General features: G+C 39.9%; 1 protein-coding gene across 3 annotated transcripts in view; it reads right to left on the reverse strand.

The window, feature by feature from the left end:
- The window catches only part of Slain2 (SLAIN motif family member 2), a 65,237-nt gene that overhangs the window by 32,896 nt on the left and 9,552 nt on the right, over window positions 1–22,789 (reverse strand). For all 3 annotated transcript variants that reach the window (XM_041671266.1, XM_041671265.1, XM_041671264.1), the window contains exon 2: window positions 7,719–7,867. In XM_041671266.1, coding sequence (XP_041527200.1) covers window positions 7,719–7,867 — 149 coding nt within the window. The remainder of the gene's footprint in view (window positions 1–7,718; window positions 7,868–22,789) is intronic.

Below are 22,789 nucleotides of genomic sequence, written 5' to 3' on the forward strand. Positions count from 1 at the left end.
GACATACCAAAAAAAAAAAAAAATTGGCCCAAAGTTGTCAATAAATGGATTAACTAAAATGGTTCTACAATAACCTTGGTTCTTTATGCAGAACTAAAGAGGACATTGAGGATTATAATTACAATTTGGTTATATGCAAAGATCAGAGCTATAGGGTCTGATAGGATGGCCACTGCATTGTAAAAATCTGTTAGCTAATGGCTCTTAGGTCCCAATACTATCTCCTTAAATCCACGGGCGAGCAAGACCTATGACTGGGTACTGTCACTGGTACTTGTGAAGGGGGAAATGTAAGACCCAGGCATGACAAGATCAACAGAAGCCTGAGTCTCAGCCGTTTAATCTAAGGCAACATATGGTTCCAAGAAAGAACACAAACTGAAGACTACCCAGGCACCACCCAGGAAGAGACCATTAAGAGGAAATTCCTAACATTCCAACCATTGTAGATAGGATCACCTGCCAGCACACACCCATCATTTTTTTTTTCCAGGATACCTCCTAGTCAAATGTTAGTGAAGCATGGATCCTGAACCTTATAAATCTCTCGTCCTCATCTTTGCTACTATAAAAACCCAACCCAAACTGAGCTGGGGCTCTCAGATCACTCCAATACGTTGGACACACAGAGAATCCGAGTTTGCAAACTTGTGTAAGAATAAAGGCTCTTTGCTTTTACATACAGGACTCAATCTTCTAGTTGGTTTTGGGGGGACTCTGATCTGGGCATAACAGTTCATACCTGAAAAATCCCTCCTAGCTCCTTCCAGGTCAGTCTCAGAAACTAACATTCTCTCCCTGTCTTGGAGCTGGCTATAAAGAATTTTGTGTGTGTGTTTTTTAAATATTTATTTATTATGTATACAATATTCTGTCTGTGTGTATGTCTGCAGGCCAGAAGAGGGCACCAGACCTCATAACAGATGGTTGTGAGCCACCATGTGGTTGCCGGGAATTGAACTCAGGACCTTTGGAAGAGCAGGTAATGCTCTTAACCACTGAGCCATCTCTCCAGCCCTATAAAGAATTTTTTTTAAAGCCTACCTTGCCTTAGAGATTAAGACTCCTATTTCAGAAGGGGTCTTTGCTGGCTTCCCTAATGAGTTTGTCATACCTTTTTGTACAATCATATTTTGACAAAACTGTCTACGCTTCAATATGGAGAAGCTGGGGACATGATGGCTTGGTAGGTAAGGGCTTGCTATGCAATCATGAGGATCAGAGTTTGGATCCCTAAACACCTCCCAGCTCTCTTACAGTCTTTCACACCCTTGTTATAATAAAATAAAGAATCCTTCACTCAAAATTGCTATTTTTGAGATATAGTAGCTTTGTTTTCATCCGATAAGTCTAGGGTGGTGTGTGTGTGTGTGTGTGTGTGTGTGTGTGTGTGTGTGTGAGTGCATGCATACAGGGCTTACAAGAACAAGGGGTCCACTTTCTGACTTATTCCCTTTAGACGGAGTCTCTCATTGAACCCAACAGTATGCTGGCAGCCAACAAACCCCAGAAATCCTCCTATCTCCATCTCTCAGCTCTGACTTCGGGTACTTTTTACAAGAGTACTGGGAATTTGACCTCAAGTCCTCACGCTTGCTGCAGAAAATGTTCTTACCCACCGGCTCATCTCCTTATCCTCCTAGAATACTCTTAAGGAATGTCTAAAGCCGGGTGGTGGTGGCGTGATGTGGGAGTGTCATATATCAATCTGTTGATTTCATTGGTTAAGTAACAAACAAACTGCTTGGGCTCACAGCTTAGAACATAGGTGGGTGGAGTAAACAGAACAGAATGCTGGGAGGAAGAGGAAATGAGGTAAGACGCCTCAGACAGAGACTCCATGCTCCGCTCTCCTGGGCAGACGCGATTCAGCTCCGACCCAGGATGGATGTAGGCTAGAATCTTCCCAGTAAGCGCACCTTGGGGTGCAACACAGATGATTAGAAATGGGCTAAATTAATATGTGAGAATTACCCTAGAAGAGGCTAGATACAAATGGGCCAAGCAGTGTTTAAAAGAATACAGTTTGTGTGTTGTTATTTCGGGGCATAAGACAGCCAGGAGGCTGGGGTGATGGGGACGCAGCCCCTCTGCTCCTAATACAACAGAATGGCAGCCCCGCCGCTTATATTACTACAAATGGCGCCCAGACGTGTGGACAACTGAACCCACTGAAAGCCTGAGAAAGCTTGGGAAAGAGTAAAGCATGTTTTCTTGATAGTGACAATTTCTCGGGTCTATTTTGCTTGCTAGAGGCAAGCAAGCGCCTCATCTAAGAGAGGCTTCCTGACTCAGCTTTAGCTGCAAAACCCTGCAGCTCATTAAGAGGTCCTGCCACAAAACACTTAAACAGTGTTGATGAAAAGCTGCACACATGTTTTTCGGTTTTCAGCCATAGCAGGAAAAAAGCTGCACCGTTTAAAAATGCCGGCTTTCTGGGTCATCCTGCCTGGGCAAACTCTGACTGTTTGAGGCAGGAGGGCCGGCTACAGAGAGAGGACTTGAGTGTTGTCTGCTGTAGCTCACTGGCTGGCAGGGACCTTGAAACGCCATAGAGTTGTGGCTATAAACATGGCTACAGCCAGTACCTCAGCCATGAGGCTGGAAGGCTAAGGAATGGGCTACATCTAGCCAGCAAAGCCACGGCTTTAGTCCTACTGATATTGCTTGGTACATTAAAGACTCATGTGGTCAGAAAAACGGAGATAAAGTAAAGAGAGCGTTAAAGACAAAGAAAAATTTTAAATGATTTACAGTGTTAAAATATATGCAGACTAAAAGTTAAAATTCTTAAAGTAAAAAACAAAAATAAGGAAGAAAGAGAGTAGTTGGGTGTGGTAGTACACACCTTTAATCCCAACACTGGGGAGGCAGAGGGAGATTGACCTCTGTGACTTCAAGGTGCCTAGAAGGCAGAGACAAAAAGATCTCAGTGAGTTCAAGGTGTAGTAGTGTACACCTTTAATCCCAATGCCTGGAAGGCAGAGACAGGCGGATCTCTGAGAGTTCAAGGACAGCTTGGTCTACAGAGTTATTCTAGGTCAAAGATACAGAGAACCTGTCTCAAAAAGCAAAAAGTTAAAAGTAAAAATAAACGAAATAGAGGTTAAAACAAAGCTGTACAAAGATGGAAAATAGACAGAGAATTTTGATAGTGTATGCTATTATGCTCTCTTTGAATTGTTAGAATGCTGAGGAAGGAGCAACAGATGCTAAAATATATTTGTTTATAAATGCTGCTGAACTAATCCAACATAGATATTTTGAAAATGCCTTGACTTTGAAATTTGGATCTAAGGACATGATGCTTTGGAAAGGAGTTTCTTATTTTGTTTTCACAGAGGATGAGACCCTGTTCATTTCTTCTATTCTGATTTGGTATGATGGACCACGCCCTCCTGAAGGGTTGCCGTGAACATCTTCAGAAAATTGCGTCTCTCAACTGCCAACTGAGATGAAACTAGCACACAGGTTATACCATGAAAGACCTAATTAACGACACCCCCATTCAGCAGGAAGCAGTTTGGAGAGAAAAAACTGCGCCCATGTTCCCAAATATGGTTTATAAACGTTCTTTAACATTTAAAGGGGGATATGATATAGATATGAATAATTTGTATTAGTATAGATTTTGCTTTACTAAGATTTAAGGTCAATTTTGTTATATGTATATGCATATTTCTGTTATTGATTAAGATATTGTGATTGTGTAGTTCATTAAAAAATGTAATGTATAATTAAGAAATATAGATTAATGGATAATCATCAGTAATAGTCAAGCTTGTAGTCATGTTAGTTAGATTTTCTAGATATATAGAGATACATTTCAGTTAGATAGACATTCTTCATATCTTTCAAAGACTGCAGAATATGGCATGTAATAACTTAGGACTTTTCATGACAATGAGACACTCTGCTCCTGGCAGCACCAATCTACTTCAAGAGGAAGATGGGCATCGAAGAGGATCCTTATGGAGTTTGATAGCCATTTGGGCAAGAAACTGTTCTTGCCTGGACTATTGCATAAACTGGACACAGACAACCCGCAGAGAGAGGACTGCTAAACTTGCCTAAAGGTGAGATGGTCTTTCGGGGTTCCTGATTCATGAAAGAGTCTGTGAGACATTCTTCAGGAAAAGCAGATAGTGACTGCCTTTGAAATTTCCTGCTTTGTGGAAATGTCTGCTGGAAACTATGGGCCTGTAGGCTGAAGATGGATGCCCCAACAGTACAGAGGAACTTTGGGTGACTGTCCAAGCAGCAAAATGTCTCTGTCATTTCTAGAGTTTGAAAATTGCTTACTTTTTGTTTGCTTAGGAAATATTGCATTCTTCTGGAGTCTTTGATGGAGTTACAGAATAGACAGATAGTTATAGTTATAGTTTTCCATTGTTATGATAAAAGACAAAATAGATATAAATATTGTAACTGTAATTCTTGCTTGATAACTGTTTTATTATATGTAATTTTGCTATGTTAAAGTTAAAGCCTTTTTTTGTTTAAATAGAAAAAGGGGAAGTGATGTGGGAGTGTCATATATCAATCTGTTGATTTCATTGGTTAAGTAATAAACTGCTTGGGCTCATAGCTTAGAGCATAGGTGGGCGGAGTAAACAGAACAGAATGCTGGGAGGAAGAGGAAGTGAGGTAAGACGCCTCAGACAGAGACGCCATGCTCAGCTCTCCTGGGCAGACGCGATTCAGCTCCGACCCAGGATGGATGTAGGCTAGAATCTTCCCGGTAAGCGCACCTTGGGGTGCAACACAGATGATTAGAAATGGGCTAAATTAATATGAGAGAATTAGCCTAGAAGAGGCTAGATACAAATGGGCCAAGCAGTGTTTAAAAGAATACAGTTTGTGTGTTGTTATTTCGGGGCATAAGATAGCCAGGCAGCCAGGGTGCTGGGGACGCAGCCCCTCTGCTCCTAATACAACAGAATGGCAGCCCCGCCCCTTTTATTACTACAGTGGCGAATGCCTTTAATCCCAGCACTTGGGAGGTAGAGGCAGGTGGATCTCTGTGAGTTCAAGACCAGCCTAGTCTACAAGAGCTAGTTCCAGGACAGGCTCCAAAACCACAGAGAAACCCTGTCTCGAAAAACAAAAAACAAACAAAAAAAGTAATGTCTAATATCATCTGACTAAAATTTAGTTGTTTCACATTATTTACAGTATTTTTTTTTTCCCGACAGGGTTTCTCTATAGCTTTGGAACCTGTCCTGGAACTGACTCTTGTAGACCAGGCTGGCCTCAAACTCACAGAGATCCACCTGCCTCTGCTTCCCGAGTCCTGGAATTAAAGGCGTGCTCCACCACTGCCTGGCTATCTACAGATTTATAACCATCTATTTCACTCAATCACAGACTGAATATAATAAAAATCAAGTTCCAGAGTATAATTCTAAAAGAATTCATACTGAGACAAAACCTTTTGAAACTCATATACAGGCTATTTGTCTTTTCAAAGAGTTTCTTACAGAGATGAAATGACTCAAAATCAGCAGCTCTGTTATTACCTCCTTAAAGTTATTTGCACATAATAACCATTACTTATAGCATTCCAGCTTAACTGTTTAGTCTTCCTTCTGCGTTCTTGATCACTTTCAGCTTAAACTCTAACCTAAGAACACACGTCTATAATAAAGCCAAAGCAGAAAATTTTAACTACACAGCTGTAATAAAAAGAGAAACTAAAAACAAGCGAGCTGCAAGCTGCAGGAATGGCTCAGTGGCTAAGAGGAGTACTTGCTTCTGCTCTTGCAGACAACCCTGGTTCAATTCCTAGCACCCACAGGGTGGCTCAAAACCATTTGTAATTTGAGTTCCAGAGACTCTGATGCCCTTTTCTGGTCTCTGTGGGCCATACATATGCACATATACAGGCAAAATACTCTCATATACAGATTAGTTCTTTAATTTTTAAGTGTCTACAAGCACAAGGTCCTGAGTTCAGATCCCTAGCACTCACATAAAATCCTGAACACAGCAGTACATACACATTTGTGAACCCAGTGCAGGAACAGGTGGAGAAAGGGAATTACGTAGAGTTCCACGGCCAGTTAACATAGCTGCATCAGTGAGTTCCAAGTTTCAGTAAGAAACCCTGTCTCAAAATCTAAAGTGGACAGCAAATAAGGAAGACACATGCACTGGCTAGTTTTTATGTCAACTTGATATAAGCTGAAGTTGTCTGGAATTGGAACTTCCTTTAACAAATTGCCCCTATCAGAATGGCTTGAGATGCATTTTCTTGATTGGTGTGGGAGGGCCCATCTCACTGTGGACGATGCTACCCCTGGACTGGTTTTCCTAGGTGTTGTAAGAAAGGCGGCTGAACAAGCCAGCAACCAGTACTTCTTCATGGCCTCCACATCAGCTCCTGCCTCCAGGTTCTTGCCCTGACTTCTTCCCTCAGTGATGGGGAACTATAAAGCTGAAAGAAAACCTTTTCTCCTGAGGTTGTTTTTGGTCATGGTGCTTTATCACAACAAAAGATACCCTAACTAAGCCAAGTGAACGTCAATCATTGGCTTCCACATGCATATACACATACATACATACAGGTACCTATACCAAGATATATATATATATATATATATATATATATATACACACACACACACACACACCCTCATGAATACCACATACAAACACATATACATACCAAAATGGTAAAGAAAGCTTATTCAGAATTACTCATCATGCTTCTTATTTCATCAATAGTGGGTTTTAAGAGACTGAAAGAAAGGCTGGAGAGATGGCTTAGTGATAAAGAGTACTGGCTGGTCTTCCAGAGGTTCTGAATTCAATTCCAGCAGCCACATAGTGGCTCCCAACCATCTATAATGGGCTCTGATGCACCCTCTCTCTCACGCAGACATACATGCAATTAGAGTACTCATACACAGAAATAAATAAACTTTAAAAAAAAAACACTTAAAAGAGACTGAGAGAAATGCAAAGAAATACAATACTTTCCCTGTATTTCTACCCACACTGGTATGTTACACTAAATAGCACAAATAGCCATGAACATCATTTTGTAAGCTTTGTGAATGCTGTTAAAAAGAATATAAAGGCAATTTAAAATACCAAGTACAACAAAGAAAAGAAATAGGGCTGTAGAGATGGCTCAGAAGTTAAAAGCACTGGCTGCTCTTCCACAGGTCCTGAGTTAAATTCCCAGCAACCACATGGTGGCTTATAACCATCTAAAGTGCCCTCTCCTGGCCTGCAGTCATACATGCAAGTAGACACTGTATACAAATAAATACAATCTTTAAAGAAAAGTATCTGAATGGAAAGGAAATGAGTATGAGGGATCTGAAGAGCCAGGGACCAATCACAGTCTTGAGTGAGGAGGTGATGCCTCTTAGGTCTCCATGTATATTTTTCAGCACAATCTATTTACCAAGTGTGGTATATGGGATAATTTAAGATGACACAAGACTAACATTTTTTCATTTTAGAAACTGGTTTAGATTATTATTAAAAAGATTAAAATTCATAATCTCATGGATATAATCTGCCACAGTGAGACTAAGAGTTTTAAAAACCCTCTATGGGGCATGAATGCAGCCTTCATGAAGGTATACAGTGAGATTCATAGAAGCTATCGAGCAAGAATTGCCTGCTTAAATATGCACATTCTGTGTACATATATGCAATTAGGCCAAAGAAAATGAACAAATTCACAAGTAAAATCATAAACATACCTGACATAGTTTGATCAAGTTTGTGGATAAGAGACTTTTTAGCACATTCCACATCAGGACTTGGGTAATCCAAAACTTGCCTGCACCAAACTAATGGACTAACAGATTTCTGCATTGGTGTGAGTTTTTTCTTTGGTGATGAGTACAGCCTAGAAGAAAAAAAACACAAAAGAGCAACGTTCGTTACTGAGCACAGCACTATATAGTAGGGTCTTTCTGTACTGGTTCAAATAGAGGATGGTAAGTGATGTGTTTGTTTAAAATCCCAACTACTTATTATGCAAGAAAATGATACTAGTACAAGCAATATTACCTCAAACCTCAACCACAAAAATGAACCCAAAAGTCAGATCTCAAGATGGTACTACTTTTCTCCTGTGATTAGAGCTATGAGCAAACACCTGTCTTGGCAACAACTGATTTATGTTTTCAGCAGTATTTCACTAACTTCCTAATGCAATCATGCCATTAAATCAAGTGGAAAACTGGGCACCTTTAATTCCAGGACAGGAGGCAGGGACAGGGTTGGGGAGGGAATCTCTGTGAGTTCAAGGTCAGCCTGGTCAACAAAGCAAGTTCCAAGACTGGATCCAAACCTCTACAGAAACCTCGTCTTAAAATACAAAAACAAACAAACAAACAAAAAATCAAGCTGAGAAGCAGGAGGGGCTCTACTCCCCCACTTCCCTTTCTACGAAACATAAACACCCGGCCAGATGCAGTACCTAGTGGGACTCTTCTCAAGCACTGGTGTGTCTGAATATCAGCATTTCAAATCCTTAGTGATTTACCAAACACCTTGTAGGAGATGTACTTGGGTTTTAGGGAAGAAGAAAGGGACAGTGTTTGGAAGCTCCTCACAGAAGGGAAAGGGTGAGCAGACAGGAGGAATACACTACACTGGAGTTCTTCCTCTAAATAGTCCAGATTGACCGGATTGTGGTGGTGCATGCCTTTAATCTCAGCACTCGGAAGGCAGAGGACTTGAGGCCAGTCTGGTCTACAAAGTGAGCTCCAGTACAGAGAAACCTTGTTTCAAAAAAAAAAAAAGAAAAGTATAATCTATAATCCAGATTGTACTGGTTGTTAACAATCATTTCAGGTGTGAAAAATGTAGATACTTGATTTTTAGGAGGATCGTTTGTGCACTAATTGAGTGGAATTTATAAACAGAACAAAGCATATCTTGCTTTGATGCATTTACACAAATGTCTCAAGAAGCTGACACACTCATCAAATTAAGCCACTAACATGAAGAATTGTCTGGTAAAGTATTTAAACATTTTCCTACAATACCATATTAAACAAACTACTTTCAAAAGCAACACAAACTTTTTCATTCCCTCCCTCTTTTCCTCTGCCTGTAGTTTAAAGCTAGCACTATCATTTAGCTTTAACAAAGACCATCAAGAGTGTATACATAAGCCGGGCGATGGTGGCGCACGCCTTTAATCCCAGCACTCGGGAGGCAGAGGCAGGCGGATCTCTGTGAGTTCGAGACCAGCCTGGTCTACAGAGCTAGTTCCAGGGTAGGCTCCAAAGCCACAGAGAAACCCTGTCTCGAAAAAGCAAAAAAAAAAAAAAAAAAAAAAAAAAAAGAGTGTATACATAAATGACTCCTGTAGTACAAACTTAATTCGAAGAAAGCAGTACATTCCTTTTCTTTCTAGCGTAAGTACCACAAATATTTGTAACGAATCTCCAACTTGGCCTCCCACTCTAAAAATCACAGTGACTACTGCCTACTGACTCTGTTACTTCAACCTCTGTGGGGGAATAATTAACATCAACACAACCATTTTTATGACATTTCACAACTTTGTTTTTTAGGCAGTGTCTCACTCTGTAGTCCTAGCTGGCCTGGAACTCACTGCATAGACAATACTGGTCTGGAACTCACAGAGACCCACCTTCTGCCTAGGATTCAAAGGTGTGTGTGCACCACTTCACTGGCTAAGGATGGGTTTATTTTTATGTGTATGAGTATTTGCTTGCATGTATGTATATGTGTGCCTAGCGCTCTTAGAGGCCAGAAAAGGGTATCAGATCTACTGGAACTGGAGTTACAGATAGTTCTTAGATGTGAGTGCTGGGAACCAAGCATGCATCCTCTGCAAAAGCTCTTAACCAGCGAGCCATCTCTTCAGCTCCATTTTCACCACTTTCAATATGTAACTTTTCCCCACATTTACTCGTTTCATATAACTTACCCACACATCTCACAAGACCTTAGAATATAATTTGTCCATTGTTTGCTATAAAACTCATGCTAAAAAATGAAAGGAACATGAACAGGCCACCCAACAAACAAATTTTCAGTAAAAGAAGTCAAACATATGTATCACACAGTAACATATTACAATATTCCATTAACAGAAGATGCCTAAGAAAAGACAAAGAGCAGAAAGTATCTCAGTACTTGTCTAGGGCTAGAGGTAGGTATTAAGGCACTTTCTTCTAGATGGAGTCAGCTGTGGTGATGGTTTGATGATTATAAACACACTGAATTCACTTAACTATACAACTAATATGTAAATATGGGTAAATTCTGGGGTATCATAAACTACATTTTAACTTTAAAATATTTTAGAAAGTTGAAAAGTATTTAGTTTCATTAAAATATAGGAACTATTATTAATTAAATGAACAAAACCTCAGTAATTAAAACCCACTTGAATGAAAAGATCACCCCCTCCCCCGGCTCACTGCTAATCCATACCCACATCTTTCTCATTCTGCCAATGGCACTATATAGCAATGCCAAAAGTTTCTCGATCTCCTATCTGTCTCAAGGTCACTAACTCTCCTCCCCTTATGAACTGCTTCTCCCAGTTTTGCTATGGGAAGTGACAGTTCCTTCCTCCATTAAATACCTTTTCCAAGTCCAGGGAGATAAAGAAATGACTCTCCATGCTCACACCCACTATCACTGGGACCTCTTACTCTCAGTCTCTGGTACCACACTAAGGCTAGAAATGGAGGTCTATAGGACACTGGCACAAAATTATTCTTTGGCTGGGAAACCTTGAGTTGATGCTTCAAAGTACTTGTAAACCTGTCAGAGGATAAATAAGCTGGGTATCTCACATATCTAGATCTGCTCTTAGGAAGACCAAGTTAAGAAAATAAAGGAAAAAAAAATTCAGCAGGCTATGGTGACAGATGCTTATAATCCCAGCACTTGGAAGGCAAAGGCAGACTCATCTCTGTGAGTTCAAGTCCAACCTAGTTTACAACGTGAGTTCCAGGCCAGCCTGGGCTACAAAGTGAGACCCTGCCTCTACAAAAAAGAAATGAAAAGGAAAATAAAAAACTGAGAAGAGTGTGGCAGTGGTGGCGCACGCCTTTAATCCCAGCACTGAGGAGGCAAAGGTAAGTGGATCTCTGTGAGTTCGAGGCCAGCCTAGTCTACAGAGCTAGTTCCAGGCCAGGTAGGGCTATTACACTGAGAAACCCTGTCTCAAAAAAACCAAAAGAAAAAAAGAAAAGAAAAAAAAGAGGAAAAAGAAAAGGAAAAAGTAAATCCAAATAAAAGTACTTGTAATAAATACATATATTTCATTTGCTTATTTCTTAAAAGCATATGGACTTCTTAAAAGTAATGACCACTTTTTTTTAACTTACACTTTCAAATTTCTTAAGTCATAATACACGACCTAATCAAGGAAGAGAAAAGGTAGGAGGAGCCAAGGGGGAAAGTGCAGGACTCAGTGCAGATGCTGAGGATTTCTGGTAGACCTAGTCAGTTTCATGAGTAATGCAACCTAAGAAAAATTGAGATATGCTGCCAGGTTTAATTTGCCTAAAAACTGACATTACCTTACATGTTAGTTTTTTACATCAGCTTGACACATGCTAAGAACACAGAATTAAGAACACAGAACCAAGAAACCACCAAAATTAAATTTGCCAATATATACTACCTGTATCCAAAAGGCGCACCTACAGTAGAGGAGAAGAAAATCAAACAGTATTTAGTGGGAATGGGCTGGAAAATTTTAGGCACATCTGAAAACTGTCTTTAAAAAAAGTGGTGGGGGTAAGATAGTTTGCGTGCGTTACAAGCCTGCTGACCGGAGTTTGACCCCAAACCCAAGTAAAACAATCCAGGCAAGGCAGCACAGCCCAGGGCTCACTGTGCAGACAGCCTGACCTATTTGGCAAGTTCCAGGCTATTGAGCAGAAAACAAAACAAAACAAAAACAAACAATGGATGAAGCAATGAGTGGTATCATGTCTTGGAGGTGGCAGTGGTAGAATGGGAAGACCTGAGCTTTACTACCATCCTGGCCACAACCAGGCAGAGAAGAAAGTGGTTGTTGATGAGAGCTCCCAAATACCTTCTTTATCTTTTTGTTTATTGAGACAGGGTCTCACTGTGGAGCATTGGCTGGATTCATAGAGATCCCCCTGTCTCTGCCTCCCAAGTGCTGGGATTAAAAGTTGGAACTACAACTCCTGGCTTCCAAATATCTTCCTGCTTGTAGAAAAGCCTGATTGTCATCTGAATGTTCTCTAGATCTTCTTTGACGTTAGTACCTTTGGTACCAATAATTCTTCCTGGTAGACAAGGATGGATCAACAATTTCTTCCTTGTAATATTGATAGTTTAACTATTCCACAGCACTGAATTTGAGTGTTAGTTAGCTGGTTGTAGCGGGTGATGGCCAAAGAACTTCTTCCAAGATAGGGACAACTTTACACCAGTGGTTCTCAACCCCTTCAGGCAGCAATTCTCAACCTGTGGATCATGACCTTTTCACAGAGATCGCCGAAGACCATCAGAAAACACAGATATTTTCATTACAATTTATAACAGCAGCAAAATTATAGTTATGAAGTAGCAGTGAAAATAATTTTATGGTTGGGGGTCACCACAACATGAGGAACTATACTAAAGGGTCGCACATTAGGAAGGTTGGGAAGTGCTGGTCTACATGGAGAGCCTTATATTCTTCCCAATCACTGCTAGCACTCTTGCTTTAAACATGTACTCCAATGATCGCAATGTATCTAGATTATAGATGCTTGTTTCTCTTCCATCTTCTGCAGTGTGTTCCCCTGATATAAAAGACATTATCTTTTATCTGGCTTTTCAGTTTCTGTTTTCTTGTGTTAAATGGATGCACCAGTTACAGGCAAAATGTTGATGACCACACAACCAAGCCCAACTTTTTAAAATACAAATCTGACTCAACAACATTCACTCCTCTGCTAAACTTCTGTGCCAGTTCCCTTTGCCTTCCAAAAACGATGACTAATGATCCTATTACATTATATCTTTAGCTTCACTTCTCAGCTTCCTCCACAACCCAAATCTAAATTCAGCCATACAGGACCAGTTTCTATTCCTGGAAAACCTAAAACTTTTGCTGGTAGGTTACTTGTATATACTGTTATATCACCCTTGTCTGAAACAATTCCAATTTGATTCTTTTGCCTCAATGTCCCCCTGGCCAATTTCACTCAGATCATTCCAACTTTCTCCAGGGTCTTCAGGAAAACCTTCCTTAAACACGTCTGGTGAAAATTACTAGATAGCCCCAGTAAGTACAATGTTGGGAAGAAAGATATAATAAGGAAGCGTCCTTATAGCCATTTACATTCATCATACCTTACCAAGAAGGAAATTCACATTCCACTTTAATCTCCATCCCACTGAACTTCCCTACCCATTTTACTCTGTTTGAATGCTTTGAGTTAATAGTTTTAACACACAGACACACACACACAAACAATTTAGAAATGTATTGGTGGAAATAAAATTGATATAACATGGACAGAACTCAAATCATTATGTTAAGTAAAAGAAGCCAGTGACAAAACACGTATTCTATATGACTTGCTTATACAAAAAGTCTGGACTCTATGGAAAACAAAGCACATTAGTGGGAGGGGTGGTAGAAGGGAGTGAGAAATAACTACTATTTATGAGTACCAAGTTCCATTTAGAACTGTAAGAAATAGTCTAAAACTATATTATAGTAATTGCTGTATAATTCTGTAAGTACATTGGAAAGTAACAAACAATAAAAAGGCACAATATATTTAGACAGTTAAGTTTTATATTATGCAAATTACATCCCATTAATCAAATTTATTAGAAATAAATTTGCCCATGAACAATTACAAAGAAATTAAATACCTTTAAACATCATTTATTCATATGGTTGGATGTGGAAAAATTTTAGAAATGTAATTAAGAATATGAATGAATCATATTTGGGCTATGTCACACACTAATGCCCATGAGACAACTAAGAATGTAACTTTATTGTGTTTTTGCTTACATATAGAGATGCACATACATACACATATGCACACTCACATGAAAACCAGAGGTTACTTCAGGTGACATTCAGCAAGTGCCATCTACCTTGTTATTTTAAGACGGGGTTTCTCTCTTGGTTTGGAACTCACCGTGTAGGCCAAACTGACTTGTCATGAAGCCTCAAGGATCCCCTCTCTACCTCTCCAGTCCTTATATTACAAGCACATATTGCCAAGCCCTAGGGATCGAACTCAGGTCCTGATTGTGTGGCAAACATTCTACTGGCTGAGCAGTCTTACAGTGATATTTTGCTTGTATTTTAACAAATAAAGCTTGCCTGAAGATCAGAGTGCAGAGCTAAACCACTGGGGAGCAGGCAATGGTGCCACACACCTTTACCCCATTATTCGGAAGTCGCATGCCTTTAATCAGCACTGGAGAGGTGGAGACAGGAGTGATATGGCTGGGCGGAGAGAGGAATGTAAGGTGGGAAGAGACAAAAGTTCAATGCAGTCTGAGGACAGGACCACCCTTTTGGTCTGAGCACTGGCAGAGGTAAAAGAACTCTCCTGTAGCTGGCACTCAGCTTCTCTGTTCTTCAGCATTAACCCCTATACAGAACTCTGGATTTTTAATACCAATTAGAAATCGTGCTACACAGTCTCCCCAGCATTGAATATAACTACTTTAAAGTGCAAGAACTTTAAAGTCTACAGATACAAGAATAACATCACCTTTCCCTTGCTGAAATTAACCCCCATGTTACTTACATGTTGGATTATCTGACTCTTCTATTTCTTTGCATATTCATATAACTGGCATATTATTAAGATTATGGAAAGAAGAAAGACCATAACTGATTGGTTGAATTTATAACTATAGTAATCATTTCTTACACTGCAAACAAAATAGTCTATCAAAGCTAAGGGCAACAAAAATTTAACTGTATTTAACAAAACGTAGTAAGACAGTTACTAGAAGAGGGAGACTGTGCTTTCATTTCTGGCTGCCCAGACATGAATAACTACACAGAAACTATAGTAATTACAACTGTTTGGTCAATGACTCAGATGTATTCCTAGCTAGTTCTTACATCTTAAATTAACCCCTTTTTATTAATCTGTGTATTGCCACAAGGCTGTGGCTGACAGGTGTGTCATGTCACTACTTCAGTGACTACATGGCATCTCTTCAATTCAGTCTACTCTCTCTATCTCTGTTTGGATTTCCTGCCTGGCTATATTCTGCTAAGCCATTGTCCAAAACAGCTTTATTCATCAACTAATAAAAGCAATACATATATAGAAGGATATCCCAATCAACTTATTGAAATACATCTCTTGATATTACTATGAAAATTTTTCTTTTTTGATATTTTGAGACAGAGTTTCTCTGTGTAGCCCTAGCTGTCCTGGAACTCACTATGTAGAACAGGCAGCCCTCAAACTCAGAAATTCACCTGCATCTGCCACCTGAGTGCTGGGATTTAAGGTATGCCCCACTGCTGCCCAGTAAAATAGTTGCTCTTAATGAGGGAGTAAACAATCTTGGAACAAAAATAATATGATTTTCTTCTTAGGCGAATTAAGTGAAGTGGACTTTTAACCATTTGGCTTGATAGTATGGTTTTCATATAACCTATGGTGGTAGTTTGAATGAGACTTCCCCACGTAAACTTGAACAGTTGGGCATTTGGTCCTTAGCTGCTGGTGCTATTTGGAAAGGACTGAGAGATACGGCTTTCCTAAAGGAAGTACGTCACAAGGGGTGGGCTTTGAGAGCCTCAGGCCTAGCCCTACCTGCAGTTTCCTCTTTCAGCTTTGTGCTTTCCGTTCTGCCATTGTGGACTTTAACCCTCTGTGACCATAAGCCCAAATAAACTCTGGAACTGCTTTGCTCATGATGTTTTATCACAACAACAGAAAAGTACACCTACTTAAGTAGTTGCAATGAAATGGAATGATTTTCACCTCAAGAAGTTGATAAAGTGTTTTCAGCAAATAAAGGTGGCTGCAAGTCCTGTTCTCATCTACATTCAACTGCCACACTAATCTTTCCAAAAGACCACACTCGAAAAGCCTCATCCTAGATTTCACAGCGAGCCACAATTATGTTCTCCAACCCACTTACTTAATTTTATAAAGTTATTTACCTTTGCTTGATGCACAAGAACTGTATTAGTAATTGTGTTTCTTACTTGTTCTCTAACAAACTTCACTCTAGTTAAGTGTGTTTACAGGCCATTCCTCTATCTTATTCAAGTACTAATTCTTTTCCCTGTACTTATAGATTCTGACAGAAAGACATACCCTTCCATCTGCACCCAAGCCCAAAATCCTAGCTCTCACATTTAAGTCCATATAAACTTTTCTCCTGTGAAAAATAATTGTTTTCAGAGAGAAAAAGAGTCTATAATTTTCAACTAGACATAATCTAGATTCACCTGGGGCAAGTTGAATCAATGGTGAATTATTGACCTATCAGTATGTCTGCCAGGACTGCCTTGACTATGTGAATGGATATGAAAACACCCAGCTCACTGTGGGTGGCATCAATCCCTAGATCTGGGTGTTCGACTGTGAAGAATGGAGAAAGTGAGCTGAGTAAAGAAAGCATGCATGCATCCACTTCTTTCTACTCTCGACTGTTAAAATGCTGTGATTAGCTGTGTCAAGTTCCTGTCACTCTGATTCCCTGCAATGATGGACCATAACCTAATTGAGAGCTAAACAAGACCTTTCTCCCCGAAGCTGTTTTGTCAGGACATTTTGTCACTGCAACTAGAGCAGAAAGTAAAACACCAGTCCAACTCTAAAAATCCTGAAAGCTTTGTGTCATGCTCCATTCAATCATGTAAACAACCATTAGTGTAGCAGCTCCTACTGGCCAGGCTTGGGACAGGACAGAAATTCAAAGATAAGCTATGATAAAATTAGATTATCACATATAGATTATTATTCATATAGATATCATTAGTCTCTCACTCACAGGCTATACTGCCGTCAAGATGCCTGCTTACCGAACTCCAAACCTCCAGCTAGACATAGGTTTCTAAGACTCATTAGCTTTGTTTTTTTCTTTTTTGTTTGTTCGGTTGGTTGGTTTACTTTGGTTTTAAATCAAATTCCTGGATTAAAGTGGGAAGCAATTATTGTTGTTGTTGTTATTATTATTATTATTATAGAAACACGGTCTCTCTGTATAGCCCTGGCTGTCCTGGAACTTGCTCTGTAAACCAGACTGGCCTCAAACTCAAGATCCATCAACTGGCACTGCCTCCCAAGGGCAGGGATTAAAGACACGGCCACCATGCCCAGCTTATTTTATTTTCTTAACTAGAAATATTTTATGTGTAAGCATTTTGCCTATGTGTATGTCTGTGCACCATGCATATGTTTGGTGCCATGGAGGTCAGAAGAAAGCCCTGGATGCCCTAGAAATGGAACTAAAGATGGTTGTGAGGCCCACGTGAAATAAGTCTGATCCTCTGAAAGAACTTGTGCTCTCAGCCAATGAAGTCTCTCTCCAGCCCCTGGGTTGTTTTTAATCATCTTCAAATCAGTTTTAGATACGGATATCCAATGGCAAACAGAAATTTCATAATTACAAATCAACACAAGATCCCATTATCTTCCTTTTTATTAGAAAAAAAAGATACCTATTTGAAGGATATGCACGTTCATGTTCTAAAATTACTAACAGCAGTCTTTTCTAAATCTACTACTGAGGTATTAACAAATATATACCAACTTTTTTTTTTTAAAAAAAATAACACCCAACAATCTGCCATCTAATTTCATGACAATTAAAAAATGTAATATTGGCTGGTATCAAATTCACAGCAAGGACTTCTTAATTCCCTTGACAGAACCTATTAAACCCCATTCCTCAACCTGATCCACTCCTACTTCTTACTCATTCTTTTCAGCAAACAGACTGTCAACAGCCACCATGACTGGCTGCTTTGTAAACTCTCCCAGAGAGATGAGCAGAAGCCCTGAGGAAGAGCAGAAGGCAGTGTGGGAGAGCTTTCCTTCTAGTAAACTAGATTTAGAAGACAGCTTGTCTCATTCTCATCATGCAGATCTAAAGTTTAAGTGAAGATCCCTGTTTCATCTTATCTTTCCAGGTAGTTTTTTTTTTCCATTTTTTTTTTATTGAGAAAAGGAGAAAAAAAAAAAAACAAGTTTCCACCTCCTCCCAGCCTCCCATTTCCCTCCGCCTCCTCCCACCCTTCTCCCCCTCCCTCCAATCCTCTCCCCCTCCCTCTCCAGTCCAAAGAGCAGTCAGGGTTCCCTGCCCTGTGGTAAGTCCTAGGTCCTCCCGTCTCCGTCCATTTCTAGGAAGGTGAACATCCAATAGGCTCCCACAAAGCCAGCACATTACGTAGGTTCAAAACCCCGTGCCATTGTCCTTGGCTTCTCATCAGCCTTCATTGTTCGCCATGCTCAGAGAGTCCAGTTTTATCCCATGCTTTTTCAGTCACAGTCCAGCTGGCCTTGGTGAGCTCCCAATAGATCAGCTCCACTGTCTCAGTGGGTGAGCGCACCCCTCGTGGTCCCGACTTCTTTGCTCATGTTCTCCCTCCTTCTGCTCCAAGTAGTTTTATAAGTTTCATACAAATATCATAATACTGTGCTATTGTGTGTTCGTTATTCCTCATATTTCATGGAGAGTAATATTTTAATACCTCCTCCAATGGTTTTTATTGATTTATTGAGATAGAGGTTTACTACATAACCATGGCTGGTCTAGAATTTGCTATGTAGAGAGAGCCACCTGCCTCTGCATCGAGTGCTGATATATAGCACCTCACCAAATTAGAGTTATTTAAAAAAAGATTTGTATTATTTTTATTTATGTGTATGTAGGTATGTCTGTGTAAAAGAATGTCACATGTGCACAGGTGTTCTCTGAGGCCAGTAGCCAGTACTGGATTGCTTGAATATGGAATTACAGGTGCTTATGAGCCAAACTTGAGTCCCTTCAAAGAGCAGCGTGCACTCTTACCACTGAGCCACCTTTCCAGCTCTGCTATGCTCTCCTAATACCCTTTAGAAGAGATCAATTTTATTTTAGAATTATGGATTTTCCAATCAAAACATATCGCTTTGTTTAATTACTTTTTTTTACCTTTCCTAGTTTAAACTTCATAATATAGTCTGTTCCTAAAGGTATTAGTTTCCTCCATAATTTTAATCTCCAAACAAAAGATCTTAGAGGATATGATGTGGAAATAATGGAATAGAAAACACAATTAACATCACTGAAAGCATTCAAACCTTTCATGCTTTTACATGTTCAATTTTTCTGTTAACAATAGCACAACAGAAATAAAGGTGCAGTGTGTTTCAATTAAAACTAATTACTACTACAGAAAAAAAAGTGTAATTCCATCTGTTTACTAGTTAATTCTGCTACTTAGTGACCAAACTGTCTCTTTTTAAAAACCACATAAAAAAATCACATTATTTGTGGATAGTTACTAGTAAGAGGGCGAGGAGACAGGGTATGAATGAGTGTACAGAGTGGAGATGGGGCCTTTGGGGCTAGCAGAGCATTAGCGAGGTTCCCTGGTAGTACACAGAATTTACAGGCAGAGCAATTCCAACAGCAGTGATCCAGAAGGCTCATGAGTTCATTCACTATGGAAAAGTTGAATAGTGTCCTTATTTATACATTATGAGAAATTCCTCATCTGTAACTAGTATAATCATCATGCAAGAAATTTGGTCTTGTTATACTACAGCGTCACCTTATTTTAGTCTATTACTCAGACTAATGCAAACTAGTTTAATGTAACTGAATTTCTACTACATACCAGATGCTATGGTCTTATCTAGAAATGTGAAGATGAATCTGAACTGCTCATGACCCAGAGGCACAAAAGCAAAACATTGTTGTGTTGTCTCCAAAACAGACATATACACAGTGATAAGTTAACATGAAAGAAAGGGTGGTAAAAAGTGAGAATTTCCTTAGATAGAAAGTTGGAGTGGAGACTTAGTGAGATTTTTGGCAAGAGAAAAAAAAGAGAGAGGGAGGAAAAAAAGGAACTGTAGGCAAAATGAACACCAATAGCTCGGAGGTGAATGCACGGGAGCTGTTCTGACAAAAGTGAACCAGGAGAAAAGCAAGTCAGCACGGCACAGAGACACTCAGACCTTCTGTTTCTTTTTTTTTTCCTTTTTTTAATATTTATTTTATTAAAGATTTCTGCCTCCTCCCCGCCACCGCCTCCCATTTCCCTCCCCCGATTAAGTCCCCCTCCCTCATCTGCTCGAAGAGCAATCAGGGTTCCCTGACCTGCGGAAAGTCCAAGGACCACCCACCTCCATCCAGGTCTAGTAAGGTGAGCATCCAAACTGCCTAGGCTCCCCCAAAGCCAGTACATGCAGTAGGATCAAAGACCCATTGCCATTTCTTGTTAACACAGTTTGATCCACTAAACATGATAAAGGCAACTAGTAATTTTTAAAAATCTTACCTTCCCTCAGTAGGAAAGAAATTGGCTATTACTGAGGATATTCAAGAAAGACCTAAAAATAATCCATGCTTCCACGGCTACATAGTTTTCTATTTAAGCTTCTGCCCTAATGTGAACTGCAGTGTTTGTTTTATTACAGAAACAGAATTACAAGCACAAGTAACCTCTTCATTAACATTTTACATATCTGTTAGCACCCTTGCCACAGACCCACTCTGCAGTCTTTGTAAGAACATATCCTCCAATGATTCTGAAGGCAATCTGGAAGTCCAAGAGCAACTGCATTAAAAAAAAAATCTTCACTGTTTATCAAAAATTGTCCAACATTAACTTATACCCAAACTACATATCTATAACTAAATAAATCAAGGTCAACTATTTTCCACAGATGTTTTTCAGTCTTGGTGTAAATCTCAATTTCCCCCTATTTATCAGCTAGGTGACTTTGGGTCTAGATTCCTTTCCTCTAAGAAGAATGACATACACAAGTTATAAAGTGGATTAAACTTTGAAGGCATAACGCTAAATGAAACAAGTCAAAACAAAAAGACAGCGGTACTTGATTCCTTTGATATTAACTTCTCTCAAACAACTTGCAGGAGAAGAGAATTCTTCTGGCTCAGTTTCAGAGGGTCTCAGTAAGTATGAAGAACATGACACTAGCAGACAGTCCATGGCAACAGAACAAACAATTGAGCAGAACAATAAAGGGCTATAACCTTCTACAAGCAACCCTTAGAAAAAATCTTCCTCGTCAGTTAGGCCTGACCTCCTAAAGCCTCCATGGACCCCCCCAAAATAGCCCACCAGCTGGTGAGCAAGTGCATGAGACTGTAGGCAACACTACAGATTCAAAACACAGCAGTAAGCTACCTGGCTTTATCAAGTTTACAGACACAGAGAGCAGAATGGTAGCTGTTGGAGGGTGCGGGTGTAAGAGAGCATTATAGCTGAATTGGTTCAGTTTCACCTAAGGAACAGTTACAAAGGTTAGTAGTGGTAACTGAGCACTGTGGCCCATGCCTGCAATCACAGCACTGCAGCTGCCTTGTCCTTACCAGGTATGAGAGGAAGCTCATAGATTTACAATCTCAAAAATATTAGAGAAAGAAATAATCAGACCTACAGCCATATCTCAGTCTACTTCTGACTTCACTTTTCTACAATTTTATGACATACATCTCTGACATCTCTGTAAAGAGCATGATAACTCATACTGGTTTGCTTAGAAGCCCTACTTTCAATCTGCAGACTGCATAGAGGATTTAGGGGGCTCATGTCAGTAACAACGGTTCTTTCATAGGTAAGCAGAAAGAGAAAGCTACACCACAGCCTTCAGGGAGCTAACAGAGCCAGCTAACCCTGACTAAGCACTGCACTCCCATGAGCGCAGACTCTATGACCTCTCATCTATTCCAGGGCAGCACAGTAAGAAGGGACACAATATAAATTTAGACACTCTTCAAATAAATTCTCCCCCTTTGCCCACAAATTCTTTTGTCTATTAGCACAATTCACAGGATGGATGAAATGGCAGTAACTGATTGCCACAGATGACAGCTCTTAATCCTCCCCAAAATAATAAAGATTCTTACAATATATTCTCTAGTTCAATTCTTTTCCAAAAGCATTAAATTGTAAATATAAAGTAAGAATGGCATTGTGGGTGTTGATTTCAGGCCAACAGGGTATGACTAAAGCTGTCCAAGTAAGGAAGTCTCAACCTTAGTACAAAGGACACAGCAGTGACAATACAGAGACATGGGCCACTAAGTGCTCAGACACCTACTGAAAGCTTTTCCTGCATGACAAACAGAAAACCTGAGATTCTGGGCTTACCTTAACAGTTTATATGAGCAACAGTAGCTGAGGGTAAATAAGAACTTGGTTTGCTCTGATCACTACTAACTGAGAACATATAAATGATCAAAACACAGGCAATACAGCCAGTGTGAACAACAGAAGGGCAGCTCCTTAACAAGCTAAATTAGGGACTTGGGAGCTACTGCCGAAGATAATTTGCTTGCCATACACAAAAGAGAAGCTTTCCAATCCCAGAACCCATGAAAATGCCAGGTGGCAGCTCACCTGTAAAATTCCAGTCTCTGAAGGACATGCCCTGTCTCTAGCACCATGCACCCCACCCCTGCAAGCTGATTGGCAGGACTAGTCATTTGATCAGTGAGCTCTGGGTTTGACTGGGAGACCCTAACTCAATAAAGTAGAAGAGGTTTCAAAGTAGATTTCTGACTCAAACTTGGGCTTACACATTGTACTTGTTATTCCATGCACATTTGCATACACACTCGAATA

Source organism: Microtus oregoni, unplaced genomic scaffold (assembly GCF_018167655.1).
Source record: "Microtus oregoni isolate MIOR12 unplaced genomic scaffold, Mior012 000021F_ref0000039, whole genome shotgun sequence".
Lineage (NCBI taxonomy): Eukaryota > Metazoa > Chordata > Mammalia > Rodentia > Cricetidae > Microtus > Microtus oregoni.